Source organism: Penicillium verhagenii (genome assembly GCF_028828195.1).
Source record: "Penicillium verhagenii strain IBT 33310 chromosome Unknown utg000005l_segment0_segment0, whole genome shotgun sequence".
In the NCBI taxonomy this organism is placed as follows: Eukaryota; Fungi; Ascomycota; class Eurotiomycetes; order Eurotiales; family Aspergillaceae; genus Penicillium; species Penicillium verhagenii.
Window position 1 is genome coordinate 266785 of NW_026643169.1, and position 20510 is coordinate 287294.

The 20510-nt window shown below is 47.7% G+C and overlaps 7 protein-coding genes across 7 annotated transcripts; 5 read left to right on the forward strand and 2 right to left on the reverse strand.

Annotated features, from left to right (window-relative positions):
* Positions 1–188: 188 nt before the first annotated feature.
* Positions 189–1504, forward strand: N7466_003678 (NAD-dependent epimerase/dehydratase family protein; the record flags this gene model as incomplete). Its single annotated transcript, XM_057163075.1, has 3 exons — positions 189–231; positions 278–439; positions 552–1504. 3 exons carry the CDS (start codon positions 189–191, stop codon positions 1502–1504), a joined length of 1158 nt encoding a protein of 385 aa, XP_057021756.1.
* A 4532-nt stretch (positions 1505–6036) lies between these two features.
* On the forward strand, positions 6037–8157 carry N7466_003679 (uncharacterized protein; the record flags this gene model as incomplete). The annotated part of the gene is made up of 4 exons (XM_057163076.1): positions 6037–6217; positions 6278–6704; positions 6756–7356; positions 7420–8157. The coding sequence occupies 4 exons, from the start codon at positions 6037–6039 to the stop codon at positions 8155–8157; spliced, it is 1947 nt and encodes a 648-aa protein (XP_057021757.1).
* A 1183-nt stretch (positions 8158–9340) lies between these two features.
* N7466_003680 (DNA topoisomerase 1) lies at positions 9341–12409 on the reverse strand (the record flags this gene model as incomplete). Its single annotated transcript, XM_057163077.1, has 6 exons — positions 9341–9475; positions 9528–9977; positions 10040–10279; positions 10333–11850; positions 11933–12144; positions 12355–12409. The coding sequence occupies 6 exons, from the start codon at positions 12407–12409 to the stop codon at positions 9341–9343; spliced, it is 2610 nt and encodes an 869-aa protein (XP_057021758.1).
* Positions 12410–13018: 609 nt separating this feature from the next.
* Positions 13019–14251, forward strand: N7466_003681 (F1F0 ATP synthase subunit gamma; the record flags this gene model as incomplete). The annotated part of the gene is made up of 5 exons (XM_057163078.1): positions 13019–13074; positions 13233–13807; positions 13870–13982; positions 14045–14100; positions 14158–14251. The coding sequence occupies 5 exons, from the start codon at positions 13019–13021 to the stop codon at positions 14249–14251; spliced, it is 894 nt and encodes a 297-aa protein (XP_057021759.1).
* A 1379-nt stretch (positions 14252–15630) lies between these two features.
* On the forward strand, positions 15631–16095 carry N7466_003682 (uncharacterized protein; the record flags this gene model as incomplete). Its single annotated transcript, XM_057163079.1, has 2 exons — positions 15631–15789; positions 15853–16095. 2 exons carry the CDS (start codon positions 15631–15633, stop codon positions 16093–16095), a joined length of 402 nt encoding a protein of 133 aa, XP_057021760.1.
* Positions 16096–16367: 272 nt separating this feature from the next.
* On the reverse strand, positions 16368–17897 carry N7466_003683 (F-box protein; the record flags this gene model as incomplete). Its single annotated transcript, XM_057163080.1, has 1 exon — positions 16368–17897. One exon carries the CDS (start codon positions 17895–17897, stop codon positions 16368–16370), a length of 1530 nt encoding a protein of 509 aa, XP_057021761.1.
* A 232-nt stretch (positions 17898–18129) lies between these two features.
* Positions 18130–19634, forward strand: N7466_003684 (putative disulfide isomerase; the record flags this gene model as incomplete). The annotated part of the gene is made up of 3 exons (XM_057163081.1): positions 18130–18276; positions 18347–18354; positions 18428–19634. The coding sequence occupies 3 exons, from the start codon at positions 18130–18132 to the stop codon at positions 19632–19634; spliced, it is 1362 nt and encodes a 453-aa protein (XP_057021762.1).
* Positions 19635–20510: the final 876 nt, after the last annotated feature.

Consider the following 20510-nt stretch of genomic DNA (forward strand, 5'->3'; position numbering starts at 1 on the left):
GTCACTAGGGCGCTATGGCTTGGCAGGGGAAACGAGATCTGTAAGTTCGCGAATTTTCTATCCGTAACAGTGGAGAGAGTCTCTTTCCCCCCCTCCTTTTTTAACCCTTTCCCTTTTCTCATCTCCCCCCCCCCCTTCCTTAAAAGCAATTGGCCTTTTTGGTACTTTCTTCAGGCTTTTTTGTCACTATGGCCGACGCTAAGCCCACCGTGTTGATTATTGGTGGTCTCGGTATTTGAAACATCCCCTCATCGGTCAACCGCTCTAACCTTCCTAGGCTTCATCGGCCGCCACTTGGCGCTGCACATCCATCAAAATAACCTGGCTTCCCAAGTCCGTTTGGTCGATAAAGTCCTCCCCCAGTTGGCCCGTCTTGCCCCCGAATTCGAAGAGGCATGTTCTCAAGACAAATTTGTTCAAGCCGATGCTAGTCGTGAACGTAGGTGGCGCTTTCGTCTCCCCCCTCCTCCCCGGAAAGAGAATGGTTCCCAGCACAAAACAAAGCCCCCCCCCCAAAAAACCGGTTTCTTATTGATAATTATCTTGCATAGAACACCTACCACGAATCTTCGATCGACCCAATGGTGAAGAATTCGACTATGTGATTAACTGTGGCGGGGAGACCCGCCATTCTCAACCAGACGACGTGTACGAAGCACGCAGCTGTGGCCTCAGTATTACCCTCGGCAAAGAGTGCGCCCGACGCGGAATCCGCGCCTACGTCGAAACCTCCACCGCACATGTCTACAAAAGCGGCTCGTCTCCGCGCAAAGAGACTGACAAGATGCAACCGTGGCACAAATTGGCCAAGTGGAAGTTGAAGGCCGCGGAGGAACTGCTTAAGATCCCCGATCTGCAGTATTGCGCGCTGCGCTTGCCTCACGTCTATGGTGACTACAACTCTGGCTACTTCGCCATGGCCATCTGCTTGGCTCGCGTACACTTGGAACTTGGACAGGATCTTGAGCTACTATACTCCAAGGATGTCAAGGTGAACACACTGCATGTGCGGGATGCCGCCACTGCCCTGTGGCAGGCGGCAGAATGGCGCTCGACGGTTGGCAAGTTGGACAAGAACGACCCAAAGGTGCCAGAGTTGTTCAAGAAGGAACCCAGGATGCCTGTGGCGTTTAATGTGGTGGATCACAACGATACACAACAGGAGCATTTGGCCAATGCCTTAGCTGAGGTTTTCAACCTCAAGGTCAAGTTTGTGGGCTCTCTTGTTTCAACTTTGGCTAAAATGAACCTGGATGATGCGGTCGACGATATGAACGAAGTCAGTCTGCAAGAGTGGGCGGATCTGATTGAGAAGAGCAAGATTGAGCGCCCCGGTCCGATTGGTCCTTTCCTTGAGCTCGACGTCCTGAAGGACCAGGACATGTCAATCGATGGTTCCTTCTTTGAGAAGACAACGGGCTGGAAGCCCAAGTATGAGAAGTTTGACGCTGACAGCGTCCGTGAGATGGTGGAGAGTTATAAGCGGATGGGTTGGTGGCCGTGAACTCCACAATTCGCAACATAAAAGGGAATCAGTCCCAATCTTCTCTTTCTCGTTCTTCATTTTTTCTTTCTTTCTCCACCGATCACGGTTCTTTTTTGGGAGGCTCCCCATCCTCGACATTGCAGCGCATTACATTCTGTGCCGCACAACCCAACGACCCATGACGATTCCTCAAGTCTCCTACATACCTTTTTCTCCGAACCCATTCCCCTTACCTTTTATCTCTATCGCCATCTCTTCTGAGGTTTGACAGGCCAGTTCAGCTGACTGGATTTGTTTCCGTACTGTAATGATCCTCTGGTCGTGGGTTTCTTTGGCTTCTTTTTTTTTTTTTTTTTTTTTTCTTCTATTCTTATGCATATATCCCCACCTTTTCTTTCGTTCAATTGAGTCTGCATCTTACTTGCATTATGAGCCTTTTTTTATATTACTTTCTTTCTAATCCTTCATTGAAATGGCATCGGCTTATGCTAGCACACCCTTATTGAATATGTATTTTAGACTTCAAAAATCCAAGGATCCTGATGAAATCTAAGCAATGTTGACTTCAAAATAATCAATGGCGCACGAAATTCCAAGATTGACCTGAAAACAAACGTAGCTCAAGTGCTATTTAGGTAGTGTGGACCTAACATTTGAACATTTGAACATTTGAACATTTGGACCTTTGGAAGTACTATGTAAGTACCAACATCATATGTAGGAACAATGTCCCTATGATCGATGTAGGCAATTGATCGTTTCCGGTGACCAATCTTGGAAGGCTTTCAACATTGAAGATGCTACTACGCCCTAAATCTTGCTGGACAGACTGCAGTCTCAATCAAGCACGTAAAGTTTTACTTAGGAATCTACAGATGGCAGCTGCAACTGTCAAGTACCCAATTCAAATGTTAATGACATTGGGACCGCTATTCACTATCGGACAGTTGCTAGTATCACCATAGACATCAGACCAATGGATGATCCGAGTCTGGTCAACTGGTAGCAATAGACATTTGGATCACTGACAGCTAAATCACCCTTCAAATGTTATCAGTCTCTTCATATCAAGTTGAATACATATGTAGTATACATATACTAATCCCGGGACATAGTGCGTTCAAATTTCTTTAGCGATTGTTTCCAGATTGACCCTTTTCGCCCCTCAAGTGCTAACGATTCCCCCAGGTGCCGCAAACAATTCATCATAGCAAACGCATGCATGGTTCTATATTTACGAACCCATCACCAGAACTTTCTACGATACCCAGGAGGGGCCAGATAAGTTTCAAGTTGAATCGCGAAGTAAACACTAAACACAGTGTAGAGAAGCCTTGGAAGCGGCTATAGTTCTGGAAATACCAAACCACCAAAATAACTCCCACGGACAAAGCCCAACGTAGTGGATCCCGTAATTTTAGGCCAATTTCAATGTTTACATTTCTAATTCAAGTTCTTTTGCGATTCACCGAAAAGCCCCGAGCTTACAGGAGTGAGTTCAAACCTCAGGGACTCTAGGATCCCAATGTAACTGCAATTTACAAGCCCTGAGATGTAAAGTCCGCGGTGCATATCCAAATCCGCTGTAAGTTGTGTGGTGAGGACGGAAAGAGGGGTCCACCTCCCGAGGGGCTGAAGATACTCATCCAACTATGTAGAAAAGAGACGTAACATTTGAAAGATTGTCTCCAGTCAAATGTCACTGATGATAGTAGATGGGACTGGGTGGATTCCTCAAGTCGTGTTCAAGTACAGGTACTGAGTACAACCACGGGGTTCGCCGATGCAAGGCGAAAAATAGTTCAGAGGACATGCCTCGGATCCCGGTGGCTGTTTCATGTCTGGGCCAAAAAAGCCCTGTCGCCTGAGGTTGCTTCGCTGGGACCTTGAATGCATGAAGCACTACGTGCAGGATGCTTAGCGTACAAAGTTGCAGGGTAATTGCCGATCCATCGCCGAACGATTAGCACCCCCCCCCCCCTGTCCTATTTAAGGAGGTGAATGATTTGGACGGTAAGACGTCTGTGGCTGTTTCATCTTTTAGGCCGATGATTGAAGCTCCAGTGAAGCTTCTTTTTAAGTGGTTGGATGCATGGACCGGGGTCAAAATGGCCGGGATCCTTTGGCCCCCAAGCGTGAATAAACCAACAAATTGCCAAATGATAAGCGAATGACGGACCTGTATCGGGGAGGAGCTATGAACTCTACATTCTGATGCGTTGATCTGATTGGGTGAAGATGACCAGGTTGTATTGATATTTTTGGAAGCACTTGCATGTTTAGTGTCTTGCCAGGTGAACGTTAAAATTTGCAGTCGTTCATTCATAGTCCTGGGGGCTGAAAAAGACTCGGATGCTTTATTTTCATTTGTGAAGAAATGTGGCTATTGACTTATTAGCCTGGTGGGACTGCTCTCTTCTCATTGAATACTAGTATTTGATTATCTACAATATTTTCGGGGTTTAGAAATCTTTCTCTGTTTTCGAGGCCATATCAGTTGTACTTCTTGTTTTAAGCTTAAATCTCCCAAATGTGTAACATTTGGATATTAATCAAGAAGACAGGGGGACTATTATCTTTTGGTCCAACGCTTCAAAAAGTTCAAAAAGGTCAAAAAGGTCAAAAAATAATGTCAAATAACTCCGGACCCAAATGGAGAAGCTGTAACTTGTAGTATGCATTGACCCATGTGTTATCGCTAAGGCCGATCATATTTGGCTTCAACTTCCTCTTCACTCCAACTTCTCCAACGGACGAGAATACTATGCAATATGCACCCCTGGTTCTAAACACTTGTAAGCCTTCAATCTAATTATGGTTCTCATTTCCTGCATTCTCTCTCATCCCTGCTAGATCACAGATAACTTTTTTCCACCCGGGGGTTTCCTTATTTCAGCCTCATTAGAAAGTCTGGCTTATGGTGTATATTCTCCCGATACCGGCAGTACTGCCTACAGCCCTTGAGTACAACCTTGAGTTGCCGCAAAGCTGAACGCAGGATTCAGGATTCGACTTTGGACATGCTTATTGATTTCCGGGCCTCATATAGCCAATTAGACCGCGGGGCTTGTATGCATCGCTATTGATGATAGCGGGGCTGTGTGGGTGTACATCCACCGGATTCCTTGGAATGTTCAATGTTTGTCTTGTGCATAAACCATCCTCTATTGCCCCAGAAGTGATATTAGTGATGTTTATGGGTGTTCTAGAATACTTCCAATGGATCATTCCAAGGTCAAAGCATGCCACATGGAAGATTAAGGAAATTGGAGCCCACATTGCACAGTAGTTTGGCGCTTCTTTTCCCCATCCACTATAGTCCAGCGGAGCTAAGCCATCTTCAAGCCTTGAGGGGCTGAACATAACGTCGGGCTGACTGTTTTCAAAATTAGGACAGGTTGTTTCAGGATACGGTTTGAACAACGTGGTCTTCCGTATAGAAAGTTTGTCCTTGCGCCAGTGGATCAGCTGATAGATGCTGTAAGCAGATTCGGCCTTAAGCAAGGTAGGAGATTAAAGCCATATCATGTAGAGTGACCAATGGTGCAGAGTATCTCGCGAGCATTTCCCTTTACTGGTTGAGTCGGGGGCCAAATTGTGGGGAGAGTGATACAGTTCTGGCCCCGAGGATGACCTGTAACAAGTCAACAGCAGGATTCCTTGCCCCACATAAGGTAGCCTGAAATTTGCCACTTTTGGCTTGTGGATTGAATTCCAAGGTTATGAGTGAGATATTGGGGGTGGAAGCTTTTCATTACAGCATTCAGGGTCCAATGCTACGATAGAATCAACGCCTTATACGTATGACATAACTGTAAGAGGCTGTTATGAGATTTCAGTGGGCTTTTACTACGTCAGAACTAGACACAAAATAATCAAGATTTATTCAACACTAAATATGAATTAGTATTTGTTGAGGTCATTCAAAGGACGTAGTGTAGTATAGTACACAGTGTAATAATTTTCAACTTGCTCGTATGGGAACTAGACACGCAACAACACGAGGCTTGCCAAAATTACATATTAACTTGATTAAACACTCTCGACATTATTATTAGTATGCAATGTTTATTTTCATATCATTTTCATAAGAAAAATAAAATAAAACGTAAAAAACTCCGACAAATTTCCAACTGTTGGAAATCCTCGTGTGGGGGTCTGGGTGGATCTACAGTCAATGCATGAATGTATTCGGCCCCTAAACAGTCGCAGCATTAGACCAATACTAGCTTTAGCGCCCCAGAAGCTTAGAATATACGGACAAGAAGGGGGTTGGCACTGGCGATCTCCGATCCACTCGCTGCCACGCGGCAGATAGTGAGAGTTTTTTCTAATTATTGCATGAATATAAGATCTCTCCCTCTACCATGCCGATCTGCAAATACGCTGATACGCACCTTGCCACCTACTACTACACGCAAAAACAACTCGTGAATACGAAAGACGAAAGACGAAAGACGAAAGACGAAAGACGAAAGACGAACTTCGTTCAACCATTGCTTACTGCCATATCGATAACCCGAATACTACCTAATCCATATTCAGACGCCATGGCAAGGCAGCAACCGGGGCTGGCCTGTGAGGAATGTCGCCGCCGGAAGGCACGATGCGATCGTGGACGCCCTCAATGCGGAATCTGCGCTGATGCTGGTCGGGAATGTGTCTTTGTGGACAAGAGAGCTCCCCGAGGTCCTAAGAAGGGCCAGTTGAAGGATTTGCGGTCCCGAGTGGGTAAGTCATGGGTATCCCTAGTCTTCAAACCCAGCGATAAAGTCTTTCGCTGACATGCAGGGCCTCCTACAGCGGAAATTGAACAGCGATTGATTAGCCAGGATCGTCCACTTGATGACGGCATGTCAACTCCAGAGCTTGAGGATCCGAGTGAGCTGGAGCTCTCCTACGATGTGCCGATTGGAATTGACGTGGATACCTTTACTACAATGCCGCCAATGCCACAAATGCCACCACGCTCCGTTTCCATCGATAATGCAGCCGAGATGAAACGATCATCAGACTGGACGCTGGCGTCTTGTCGGGCAAATTCGTGGACTGCAAATGGAAGCTTTGCCTCTAACCCACAAAACATGCATAACTTCCAATTAGGTGTCATGTCACCAATGTCACCTGCACAGACACCTATCACTCAGATGACCCTTGGAGAAGATTTGAGCATGTCAGACTTAATGCTGGCTGATTTGTACGGTGGTCCCCAAAACGTGTACCCCAAAAAAGAGGGGCAAAACGGATGCTAACAAAAATACGTCAATAGAGACCTACTGTATTTCGAAAGAGTGCATCCCATCGTTCCCATGATTCACAAGGAGCGGTATTTTTCGTGGACAAATGATGAGAATGTTTCACCTTCTCGCATCTGCTTACGATCAGCCATGCGCACTATTGCCGCCGCGATGTCCTCTCAATTCTGTGCTTTCACCGAGCCCTTGTATGCGCGGACCCGGCGCATGCTAGAGATGCAGGAAGTACCAACCGAAACCGGTTTCCCCTGGATGGCAGGGTCTAGAGATTCCAGCAATGGAGTAGAGCACGAGCTCATCCAGGCATGGCTTCTCCTTGCTCACTGCGAACTCATGCGCAAATCAGAGCAGGAAGCTCTTCTCACAGCCGGACATGCTTTCACGCTTCTTCAGTTCTCCCACATAATTGAACTTGATATGCCGAATGTCGAAGCTTCGCCACCTAGTGAGTACGCAAGCTCAAATTCAAGTACACCTCCATATATGGCCAAAAGCATACCGGATGAAAGCTGGATGGAGACCGAGGAGAAGCGACGGACATTATGGGCCGCATTTGTTTTCGACCGATTGTCCAGTATGCTCAATGATCGGCCCGCGATGCTGCATGAAGAAATAGTGAGTCTCTCCTGTGCCCCTAGATAGGCTCCTTGAATTTTGTCACTGATTGTCCGTTTCAAGATCCAAACACGTCTCCCAATGCCCGAGACAGATTTCCAAGGAGGTCGCTACCCAGTTCCTATGGGATTCCTTCCCGAGACAATGAGTAATACCAACGACTACGCATCGCTGCCATCATTCGCCCAGTGCGTCGTATTGGCAAACCTATACGGCCACTGCTTAGCACACCGACGAATGGAACAAACTATTCTACCCCCGGGCTCGGAGTCACAATCCCAAGACTTCTGGACAAGGCACGAATGGCTAGCCTCGGCAGCCACAGCAGCCACAATGACACCCCTCCAGACACTGCCCAACAAACGGGAGACTTCGACGTTGAAGTGTGACTCAATGGATTTTTTCAACCACATCCTCGCCTACAGCGCATTAATCTCGCTCAGCGAAACTGCAGAACAACGACTATGGCAGAACGTCAATGATCAGATGCTTGCGTTGGCATATAAGCAAGCAGCCTACCAAGCTGCGAATGATGTTGTTCATCTAATCCAAAAGTTGCCCCGAGTTGCTTTCTTTAAGATGCACCCTTTCCTTCCAAACTCAATATGCCTCGTTGCTCAGTTCTTGACGATCGCAACGTCTCAGCTTGCCAACCCGGCGGGTCACAGGCAGGATGGTGTTCAGAATTTGATTATTGGTTTGAGGCAGTTGAGTGATGTCAATAACCTTGCGAGAGAGTCTCTGATGAAATTAGAAGCTGGCTTTGGCTGGACCACGTCGGCAAATGGGGAGTTGTGTTAGAATCACCACGGTAGATTGTGGTACGAATTTCGCTGCTAAATGTGTGAATGATCAACTGTATATATGAATTAAAATCCGTTTATTGAAACAACATGCTCCGTTTTTCCAATAGTTTTCTTTTTCTTTCAAATGGTGCTTGCTGGTGAGAATTGTTGTCAGATCATTGGACCGTGACTGAGTATCGACTTAGTCGTATCGCAACATTTTGAAGGGCCAGGTGGGAGGGCCGAAGAACGATTGAGGATGCATTTAGTATGAAGACAGCAGGATATTGGAGGGTGCTTTTGAGACTAAATGGGTACTAGCGACAGAAGGGCGGGGTGTGGGCGTTGGAGAGGTCATCGTGATAATAATAAGAAGCCAGGTAAGAAGCAGCACCGCGCGCTTAAGTACGAATCTCGGCCAAAACAACAAATAGTTCGGATCCCAAAGAGGCTATTCCGAGGCTCGCAGCTCGTTTCACGTCATGATAGTCGCATAATATACTCGTTTGGGCGGCTAAAGATCAACTACAGCTTACCTAGCTGGGTGCCTTCCTAATTAGGTAAAACTTGAAATAGTAAACATCACGCGAACTCCGGACTTGATATAACCCCGCACTATATTCCTATTAGCGAGCTCCATGGGTTTATTCAATATTTGAACTGTCATCTACAAATAATAACAAAGGAAAATACGTGGATCTTAATATTGATTCGGAAAACGTGTTGTTTTTTCTTCTAGAATTGTGGAAATAGCTAAATTTGAAAAACATATAGAATACAGTGTGATCTTCTAATTCCTGTATCGCTTCTATATTGACAATGTCAAAGTAGATGGGAACAGAGCAGATCGTCGATGCAGATCAAAGCGGTAAGAATGCATCTTTCCGGCCATCTCGCACTTTTTTTTTTTTTTTTTTTTTTTTTTTCGGTGTAAGTTCATGGAAAGAGCCATTGGCCGATGTCATCCCATCTTATATGCACGAATGCCTCGAAGCCTGCATACGCTGACTTGAGAGAAAAGGAAAAAGCTTGAAAAAAAAAAAGAAAAAAATGCCAGAAACGCAAGGTAGAAAAGCAGATGTTTGCAGCTGTTCAGATAACGCAAAAACAGAAAGCCACAGTTCCATAGCAACTGCGATGTATGCTAGCTGGAGATGTGGATTGGAGTAAGGAGTAAGGAATAAGGGGCGTTACTTCGTTTAGAACTCCCAATCCTCTTCAACAGACTTGATGGCCCATTCAAACTTCTCACGCAGGGCCTTGGAGAAGAATTTCTCGATGGGGACATTGAACTTTTTGCTGAAGACAACAGTAAGGCGAGGATCAATGTAGTTCTGAAAATCCTTGTCAGCATCCGTGAAGTTAGGCTTTTGAAAGAAGACTTACGATCTTTGAGGTGCCAAGAGCAACTTCCTTGTTATCTTCCTTGTCCTGGGCCTGGAGGGACATTGTCTCAACACGCTGATCCAGCTTCCCAATGGCCGCTTCGATCTTTTCCACAGTTGGACCTCTGCCTTCAGCTTCAACCTTGCCGGTCTTGTTTTCCTTGTTATACTTCTTTTCCATTTCCTTGACGGGCTCCAGGCGCTCGGTGAGTTCGGGCATTTTCATCTCCTTCTCACCATCAGCAACGCGTTTTTCGTTATCCTTCTCAAACTTCTTCTTGATCTTCTCCTCCTGCTCCAGAAGTAGAAATTGTTGGTGATCTTTGATCCATTCTTTGGTAAGGTCTTCATCTATCTCGAAGAAAGATGCACCCTTCTTCTTCTTCAGACTGGGTTCTAGATCAAGCATCTGCTGCTTTAAACGCCACTTCTGATAGCGAAGTCCCTTGATCTGTGGGATGAAAAGCGGGTTAGTTTCTTGCGCAGCCTAGAATTGGACGTGATTGAACTTACCCGTTCACTCATTTTCTCCATTTGATTGGCATGGCCAGCAGTGACTGTCCGCTTATGGTTACACAGGATAGCAACCTTCCGGTTGGCATCATTGTAGGCCTTGATCTTCTCAGCGATCGTACCAGTGGGTTTCATCTCCTTGAGCACCTCGCTCATGGTGAAAGAGGCGTTGTAGGTACGGAAGACCTTGGCAGTAAGACCAGCCATGTAGTTCTGCAAGTGTTTGTTGAGAGCAGAAGTCTGTGCGCTGTTAGCTCGATGATACCTCATATGTCCGGGGAAGCACTTCATACAGTTAATCGATCGAACACCTCGTCACCATTCTTCTTGGGTGCCTTCTTGAAGATCTTCAGATTCTTGAAAACCTGAGGGTCGACCTTCACTTCGTCATAGAACCTAATACTGTCTTTACCCAAGAAGTCAAAGACGACGGTATTCGGAGGCTTCAAGCTGATGTTCTCATATTTGAGTGAGCAACAACCAACAGTCTCGGCCTCATCCTCGCCTTTCTCGTTTCCTGCACGCAGGGCAAACTGATCGATAAGGTAGACGGCCGTAGCTTTCTGGCGCTCTACCATTAGGTCATGCTTCAGGGCCTTCTGGTAATCCTTGCGGATCTTCTCAATATACTTCTTGAGCTCACGGGCTTTTTCAAACTTCTTGTAATCACTTTGACCCTTGACATCGGAATTGGCGGCCAACATGACATACTTGTAGTTGCCATTAATATTCTCCTGCCACATTGCAAGCCATGTGCCTTCTTGGTCATTCTTCACCTCCTTCCATTTGTGGCCAGGTGGGGGTGGTGGCACAGTTGCTTCCTTGCCGATGTTGATGATGATTTGTTCTGGCTGCACACGAGTCTTGACATGGCCAGTCTTGGGGTGCTCACCTCGTCCACGGAAAAGCGAAGGAGGTTCGACACGGAAGTTGCCGACTTTTTGTTTGCGACCATCCCAAATACAGAACTGGAAAGGGGCTTCTTGCTCATCTTTCTCGGCCTTTAAACGCTTCTTTTCGGCAGGCGGAAGGTTCTTCTTCTCCGCGCGTTGGGCATCAAAGAACTCAAAAATGGGCTTGAAATCACACTTGGAGAACTCCTTGATGTCCACCTTCTTGCCTTGGGCATCCTTGGCACCACCGGTCGTCTTGACGATTTCCTTGAAGTCTGTAAAGAAATTCTTCTGGAAAACAGGGTTTTCGACGTTATGAGTGGAGTTGAGCATGCCTCCGAAAAATCCGGCAACCTCTTCAGCTTCCGGGTGTAGAGTGACTGGAATTCCGTTGTAAATGAGCTTGACGTTCTTTGGCAAGGGCTCATACGGTGGCGGGAAAACAACACCACTGTGTTCAAGGGTTGTCCACTTCTGGGTACCATCGCCCTTTGCCGTATCCTCCCACCACTTATACTCTTCTTCTTCATCTTCGTCGGCCTTCTCGTCCGCATCCTCACTCTCCGCTTTGACCTTGATGCCCTTCTTCGGGGTGGCCGACTCGGCCTTCACCTTCTTGATGGTAGACTTGTCATCGGTCGGCTCCTTTTTGACACCGTTAGTCTGTTTCTTGGTTGCTGCAGGCTTGGTTTCCTTTTTCGGAGCAGGCTTGCGGGCAGTGCGAGCTTCCTTGGCGGCTTTTTGCTCAATCCTCTTCTTTTGTGCAGAGAGTTTCTTCTCAATGGGAACATCAGAGTCAGATTCCTCTCCGATAGCCGTTTCCGATGCTTTGGGAAGTTTTCGTCCGTTCAAAGCCAGGGGTACGTCCGCATCAGACTCGGGGTCTTCGTGTTTGACCGATGTTCGTCGGCGTTTGCTCTGTCGAATGGTCAGTCGCTGAAACCAGATGCGACAAAAAGTCGCGATCTAAACAAGCTCATCGGAGCAGGGTATGGCGTACCAGGGGTTCGTCCTCCTCCTCACTACTTTGCGGCTCGACATATGACTTTTTCTGGCCAATGCTAGTACGAGACTTGCGCTTACTCGCGCCGTGCGCCGCATCCGCATCTTCCATTTCCACGTCCTTGTCCTGTACGGTGCCGAATCGAACAGAGATTCCACTCGCCAGATCACCGTTACCGTTTGCGTTTGGTGTGGCAGAGGCAGAGGAAGCTAGGAGTAATCAATGTTAGGTAAGCGCGACGTAGAAAGACAAAGAGAGAAGTAATGCAAGCGTGAATAAGATCGACGTATAAGTCTGATCGACGGATTGAGAAGAGAAGTTGATGAACTCCGAGGAAAGCACAAAGTCCTCGACTGAGAGAATAAGAGCCGAGGATGTAGTACATGGAACCGAATTACCCGGGAGCAGAGCAGACTTACCCTTTGCGCGCCCATTTGCGCGAGCGAGAGGTATTTCGTCCTCTGAGGAGCTCATGGCGAGTTGAGGTAGGGGAAGAGGAAAACGAGGGCGAGAATGAAAGAAACGAGGGATAATCGAGGGCAGGTGTCCTCGTGCGCCGACTCGGGCGAAACGAGCCGCTTGATAGAACGACGAACTGAGGGTAATTCTGACCAATGAACAGAAGGCTAACGTATGTTAGGAGAAGTGATGTATCAATTATGCGAGGAAGATGGAAAAGTTTAAAGAAGTGGTGACCTTCAAGTAAGAAAATTGGGAAGGAAGAAATGAGAAGCACCCAAAGTTCACCGAGAGAGGGTAAGTTTGGGGGAATGGAGGGAATGGAATGGAAAACGAGATTCGTTACCTCATGGACTGCCTGAGGCCTGGAATGGCAGTGTAGTGCCCCATAATCAAGGCACCAAGGCATCGAAGTGCGCCGGAAGCCGGAATGGCACGCCGTAGATTCTTCCCCATTCCGGTTTAGCGCACATGGGACGGCCAGGAGTTCAACTTCGCACTTCCCGACCATCGCAACTCCCAGCAATCAGTGAGGTCTTCTGGCATTCCCTGCTCCTTTCTTATATCTCCTCTCCCGTTTCGAACTTCTCCAGTTCGTAACCCCCTCCTAATCCCACCCTCGCAATGTTCTCCCGTGCCGCCCGTCCGGCCCTCAGGGCTGGCAGTGCTGCTGTCACCCGGTAAGTCTTCTTCCGATGCCCGCTGAGAGGTGTTTCGGTCCTTCACCCGCCAAATTCAACCTCACCACCACCAATACAAGTCCTGCTTTCCAAAGGGCCCAAGCTCAACCGCCTCAATAACCAATCGATACCTCGTCCATTACTGACTTCCACCCAAGCACTGCCCCGCCCAATGCCGCCAACTTCGCGACTCTGCGTGAAATTGAAGGCCGCCTCAAGTCCATCAAGAACATCCAGAAGATTACCAACACCATGAAGGTCGTTGCCTCCACCCGTCTCACTCGCGCCCAGAGAGCTATGGATGAGTCTCGCGTCTACGGTGAGACCTCCAACACTGTCTTCGAGCAGGCCGAGACCAAGCCATTGGAGGACAAGAAGACTCTTTACGTCGTTGCTAGCTCCGACAAGGGTCTTTGCGGTGGTATCCACTCCTCCCTGAGCAAGGCCACCAAACGTATGCTGGCCTCCAACCCCGATGCCGACCTCGTCATTCTTGGTGAGAAGGGCAAGGCCCAGCTGTCGCGTTTCGCCCCCGAGAAGATTCTCCTCTCTTTCTCCAACGTCTGCAAGGACATCCCCACCTTTGCCGATGCTCAGGCCGTCGCCGACCAGATCGCCCTGCTGCCTACCGACTACAGCAGCGTCAAGGTCATCTACAACAAGTTCGTCAACGCTCAGACCTACGAGGCCACCGTCATCGAGGCCTACTCCGAGGAGGCCATCACCCAGTCCGGTACGCTTTCGACCCGCTCCTATAAATCATTCAAAGCTCAGAAATACTGATATCATCTCTAGCCAACATCTCCGCTTTCGAGATTGATGACGAGGCTCTTGCCGGTCTCCGCGAGTACGCTCTGGCCAACAACATCTTCTGGGCTATGGCTGAGGGTCACGCTTGTGAGATCTCTGTATGTCCACCCATATCTCAAGCTTCAATAAATATAGCGTCCTTTTCTAACACTGTATACAGGCTCGTCGCAACGCCATGGAGAACGCCTCCAAGAACGCCGGTGAGATGATTCAGAAGTAAGCTTTTCTGTTAGGTCCACATCTTTCACTACTTGATGCTAACAACCTCAACAGGTTCCAGATTCTGTACAACCGTCAGCGTCAAGCTACCATTACCGGTGAGCTGGTTGAGATTATTACCGGTGCCACCGCTTCCGCCGATATGTAAGAGCCTCATGGGCTTTTACGGGATGCAGTCTCCTTCGGCGTGGACTTTGTTGATATTTAGATCGACTTTCCGTTTGTGTAAAATCAGTGTCAATCCATTCCATTTTCCTATGTGTTCCCGGTATAACCGGCCTCACCTATTATACGTCTTTCGCGCTCTAATTCCCGTAGCCCATTTTCTATTGAAGTTGACCATATGCGCATTTGGGAAAATTGACAGCCAGCTTCAACTTCAGCATCCATCAACGTTCCAAAACTCGAACTCCATATCTTACAATCTCCCTAGGTTCCAACCTTCCTTGGGATTGTCAAAGTGTTTGCCCACCTAGCTAGTACATAAGAGTTTGAACCTGAGGTCAAGTGCTCCCGGCAGCCTTAGCCCCTGACCTGACATCAACTAGGTACCTTTCTTTAGCAAAAGTCTTGCTGCCTCCCCACATGCAATATTCTTCCTGTACAAGTCACTAGTACTTGGCAGTAGTAGATGTGGATTCTAAATTTTGGAAGCAGGGCATCTACTTAGGTAAATGTGTACCAAAAGTTACATACTTCAGTATGATTACGCTCATCTGGAATCTACAGTGCAGGTTGTAGGTGCATGCCCTGCCGTAAAACGCCCACTATCGTTGGCACGAATTCACTGCTATTTGAAAGGTGGATCCGAATGGATGGACATGGGATTGAATAGGCATCCGGAGTTAAGAATGGTATTAGTATGCACCTTGTTTAAGACAGCGACTTCCTGACTAGGTATTATAGACCTAAACAAATCTTCAAATGTTGCTCAGGTGGAATCTTAGACTGAATCCATTCGAAATTACCATACTTTTACTAGGATTTTATCATGTTCGAACCCGGTCCATGTACCTATACAACCTTGTAACCAACACAGGGGTGGAGTTACTTTCAAAGTCCAACCCTAATATTCACAACTCAACATTTGAGTGCTGGAAGCATCAGTTTCTACTCACGGTTAGCTTTCTTTGCTGAACATCCATGAATTCTGGAAAGCTCGATTCAAATCTCACGCAGTTGTAGCATAATGCCGCTAGATAGTAGGCATCCATGCGCACTATGTAATTATTGACTCTAACTTTCTTCAAACGTTGTAAGTATATTGGTTGTAATGGGCTTCTATCTGACATGTTCTCGTAGGAACCTTCCAAGGTTAAGTAATTGATTATTTCCTTCTTATTCTAAATTTCTATTCCAAGCAAACTTTTGATCTATTCAATGTTCACTATTCACTTTTGATCAACTTTTCATATCTACCTACACTTACCCACTTTTCCTCGTCGTCAGTCACCTCACTCAACCTCTCACACAAACTTCACTTCATTACAAAATTGAAGTTTCCAGTGTCTGGACTGAGACGCCAAAATGTCGACATCGTCAAAAACGGTAAATTACTACACCATTCTTGAACTGCCGCGAAACTGCACTCCCAAAGAGATCAGTGCATCCTACAGAAGGTTGGTTTTATTGCACCACCCTGACAAGGCTGGCAATGCTAAAGTCTCACTTGATACCTTCTGCCAGGTATGATAGCATTTCTACTCCATCAATTAATTGTTTAAATCTTGTGACCATTAAAAACTTCAGATCCAGGAAGCGAGAGAAGTTCTCTGTGATCCCCTACGCCGCCGCCTATATGATGAGAAGTTGAGTCTTTATTCGATCTCTGATGACGACAGCAAATTGAGGGATAAGCCCTGCAATTACTCCGAGCCAAAATACGAGAACCCTTGGGTGAACTCCAAGCCTGCCCCGGGAGATCAGATTTCTCCAGATAAGGAAGCTTGCTTGCCAGAAGGGGTATCCGAATGTGGAGACAACTTTTGGTAAGGAGACCTCGGGAGTTGTGAAAAATCATCGGTCCGATTCCAAGGTTGAGGAACTACCTGGGAATGAGGGATCCATGGATCTTGACATCAATGAGTTTGAAAGTTGAATACTACCTACTACCTACTAGTAGCCCTGATACCCTACATCACTGGTGGGTATTCAATGATATCAGATTTGTTGGAATGCTGAACTGGGGGGGGGGGGGGGTCATTTGAATGCGTTCAATAATACTAGATCTGATGAGATATAACTTCCATCATATGCATGTGCTCTTATCGATCAAATCTATAGATGACTAGTTCACGATTACGATTCTCGCCTATCAAATACCTCTCACAACCACTGATCTTCCCTCGGCCTGTGAAATCCTGGTTCTCGGTGGTTACTCTTGAATCTATGGTCTGAATCGACAAATAGATTGTCTGGTCCTTATGTTCATTATCTCTTCCATCCGAATCCCACTGAATTGGATCAAAATGCAAACAGAAGCTGAGCCCGGCATTCAGATCTGTTACCTGTGTGATGATGCCGTAGCAACTGTCGACAAACAGATCCATAGAGCTCAGAGGTGGTGTTTGCAGACTGCAGTTACCACGGTAGGGCGGCAAGAGTAGATTACTTCCTTGTCGCCAGTGGGGACCATAGCCTTGTAATGGAATGCTGGTGATTATGACCTGGGATAGCTCGAAGGGATCAAGCGTTATAATACGGGAGTCGAAATTCTCTGTTATAATGATAGATTCGCCGTCGTCGGTAATTTCGAGTCGTTGGATGCTTGGGCATCCACGTTGGCGCACACCAAAAAATTCAAGGTCCCGAAAACCAAACCGAGCCACGATGAATGGAGACTGGTCGACTTCTGGTCCTGTCTGGCGTCCAGTAGGGTCCAATGATGGCTGATATGAAGATGGCTTGGAGATATCCCATACAAACAGTGATTCGATAGGGGCGTCTTCGTCGGCAGTGTATAAGCTGCGGTTGGGCTGCCAGATATAAGTCACATAATAGGTATCACTGTGCGCGGAGAAGAATCGATCTCGTTCGCTGAGTGGATGTCCTAGAAACATGATCTTCCACTGGTTACGCGGAACGATACTCCATCCATTGTCGGAGTTGCGCTTTAGGTCGAACGACGAAGCAAAATGGCGATGCACGCCGTCACTATCATTGAGCCAGTGGAAAGCTTTCGGTTCTGCCCATTCAACAACCAGTAACCGCTTCTGTAATCGCACCCTACGGACAACTCTGCCGTGTACGATAAACGGAACCATAAAATGCCGATCATTGTTCAAGTCCATGAGGACCAAACATTGGTGATGAGCACTAGGGTAGACTAGCAACCCGTCCTCGTATGTCCACAGCGCCTCGGAGAACAGGCGATCCACAGTCTGCCTGACATGACTTGCGTGCGACTCCCACGGCTGCACCTGGTACCATTCGCGGTCCCCTGCACCACCGAAGTCGTCACACAGGCGGTACTTTTGTATGGAGCGGGGCTTCCCGTGTTCCAGATGGTGATATCGGGTTGCGACTTGGTCAAAGAGACTGCGAACCCCATAATCATTTGTGTCAATGAAACTAGTTGGTAATTTCTTGACTTCTTCTGTCCAAAAGAAATGCTTTCTCATAAGCGGGACCAAGATGTCCGGGTTGCTGAACGCTTCATTCCATGACCGAGAGACACGGCGACAACGGACGAGATCAGCGGGGGACAAGTAGGCTAGAATCAACCAGAAAATATCCCGAGGCAAAAAGACCAGATCCTTGTTATTCTGCATATAAGTGTAAGGCTGTGTGATCATAATTGTGTTGCGAAATAACGGAAATAATGAATACTAGTAGAGAGGTGAAAGCTTCTCATTGGAGAAGCTTTTCCCTCCGCATGCCAAGAGCTTCAGGACACCTTGCGTAATTTGTCGATTTTCAATCAATCTGGCTTCTTTGTCTCTCTCAAGTGCTTGCCCTTGTTATATAATGCCCTATTGATATTGAAGAGGCTTACCTGTTGGTCTAATTTATTGAATCATCTTCATCATGTTGCCCAAGAGCTCCTTCTTGTTGGTTACCTCGTTGCTGGCAGCTTCCGCCAACGCCGATGGTATCTACACCAAAAAGTCCCCGGTGCTACAGCTGAACCCAAAGACTTATGGATCGCTCATTGCGAACTCAAATCACACTTCGGTGAGATGAAGATCTCTTACAAAGCTATCGAAAATCATGTTTTCTCTTGGATGCGCTAACGTTATTCTAGATCGTCGAGTAAGAGCCATCCCCGCACCGTCAACAAATAATCTCCAAGACCCTCTCCCGCTGACCTTTGAGCACTCTCCAGATTCTACGCCCCCTGGTGTGGTCACTGTAAAAACCTCAAGCCTGCCTACGAAAAAGCTGCGCAAAACCTGAATGGCTTGGCCAAGGTCGCGGCGATTAACTGCGATGATGACGAGAACAAGCCCTTCTGCGGACAAATGGGTGTCCAAGGCTTCCCGACCCTCAAGATCGTGACCCCCTCGAACAAACCCGGAAAACCACGTGTGGAGGACTACCAGGGCCCACGAAGCGCAAAGGGCATTGTTGACGCGGTAGTGGATCGAATCCCAAACCATGTGAAACGGGCAACGGATCAGGATTTGGACAAGTGGCTGGGACAAAATGAGGAGCGACCCAAAGCCATCCTCTTCACAGAGAAGGGAACGACCAGTACCCTGATCCGCGCGCTGGCGATTGACTTCCTCGGCGCAATTGATGTGGCCCAGGTCCGGAACAAGGAGACAAACTCTGTGGAGAAGTTCGGCGTGGAGGAGTTCCCCGCGCTTGTCGTGGTCCCTGGCGGCGATGCGGAACCTGCAGTATACAAGGGCGAGTTGAAGAAACAGCCTATCCTGGAGTTCCTGAGTCAATTTGCCGAGCCAAACCCCGACGCTACTGGAAAGGCCGCACCCGCAAAAGACTCTAAGCCCAAGTCTAAGCCAAAGACCAAGCCAACATCTGTCGCCGATGAGACGGAGGAGCCCACTCCCACTCCGGAATCTAAGCCCGTCGAGGTTCCCGTTGCACCCCCAGCTCCCACCCTGGCTACTCCCGAAGCCCTCGAGTCTGCCTGTCTGGGGGCCAAGTCTAATACCTGTGTGCTCGCCCTTCTCCCCAAGACGAGCGAGTCAGACGCAGAGCTTTCCTCGACCGCCACCGACGCGTTGTCCAGTCTTGCCGAGATCACGCACAAACACTCCCTGCGTGGCGCTCATATCTTCCCCGTGTACGCCGTTCCCGAGACCAACACCGCCTCCCACGCCTTGCGCACTGCATTGGGACTTGAAGATAGCCAGGACGTTGAGATCATTGCCGTTAACGCTCGTCGTGGCTGGTGGCGTCAGTACAGTGGCGAAGGAGAGTTCGGCGTCACCGCCGTTGAATCTTGGATTGACGCTATCAGACTCGGCGAGGGCTCTAAGCAGAAGTTGCCTGAGGGTATTGTAGCTGGGACCGAGCCCGAGCCTGAGGCCGAAAAGCCCGACGAAGTTGAGCACGATGAGCTGTAATATTCCGAGAAGTGGAAGATGTGCTGGCTTTGAATCAATTAAGACTCTCGCGCATCTCTTCCCTGGCAGTCATTCAATGTTAAAGCTGTGTATTTCATATTATGTTATCTAGTAGTTGCATTTGATTATTCCCTCAGTCTGGAGAAGCTCTTAAGTGCATCTTGTAGCCAGTGCGCAGCACATGTATTTACTGAGAGGGAAATACTATTTACCTAGTACATTTTTTTCAACCTCAAGGTTGGAAGGTTAGACCATCACATGATAGTAACCCTAGAGGCCTGCAGACATTTGAATGGAGTATCTGGTCTTGTGCTGAGGTCCACGGGTAACGGCCAAAGTTAACAATCCAACCACTAAGAATCCGCCGCTATACTGCATGGCGAGTCGTGATCACTAGTATCCCGCTGAAAGGCAAGGGCTCGAGCACAAAGAGATAGTAAGGCCAGCTTATTTGGCTGCTTTCATGTTTGGAATATTTCCCTCACATCAAGGAAACCCGACCAGGCTCTCTTTTCCAGTTCTCCCACGTTGGGCATCGATTTTACGCGAAGAAGCGCGGCAGTGTAATGGTGTCATAGGAAATCCACGTGAAAATCTTCTCCGCTATTACGAGCGCTATTACGGGGGGAGAAGAGTCAAGAGTCAAGACTCAAGACGGACTACCGGGCTTGTACGGGCTTGTTTCAAAAAAGTACGCGGAGCTACCCGGACACCGCCCAGCCCTATCAATGTCGATGGCTTCTACAGGCAGATTGAGGCGTCCATTGATCTTTTTTCTTTTGACTCATTTAACCTTTGCCTTGTTGACATTCGTGACTATTGTACTATTTAATGTGGTTACGCGTCGTGAGTTTTCCCGGAATTGACTTCGTTTCC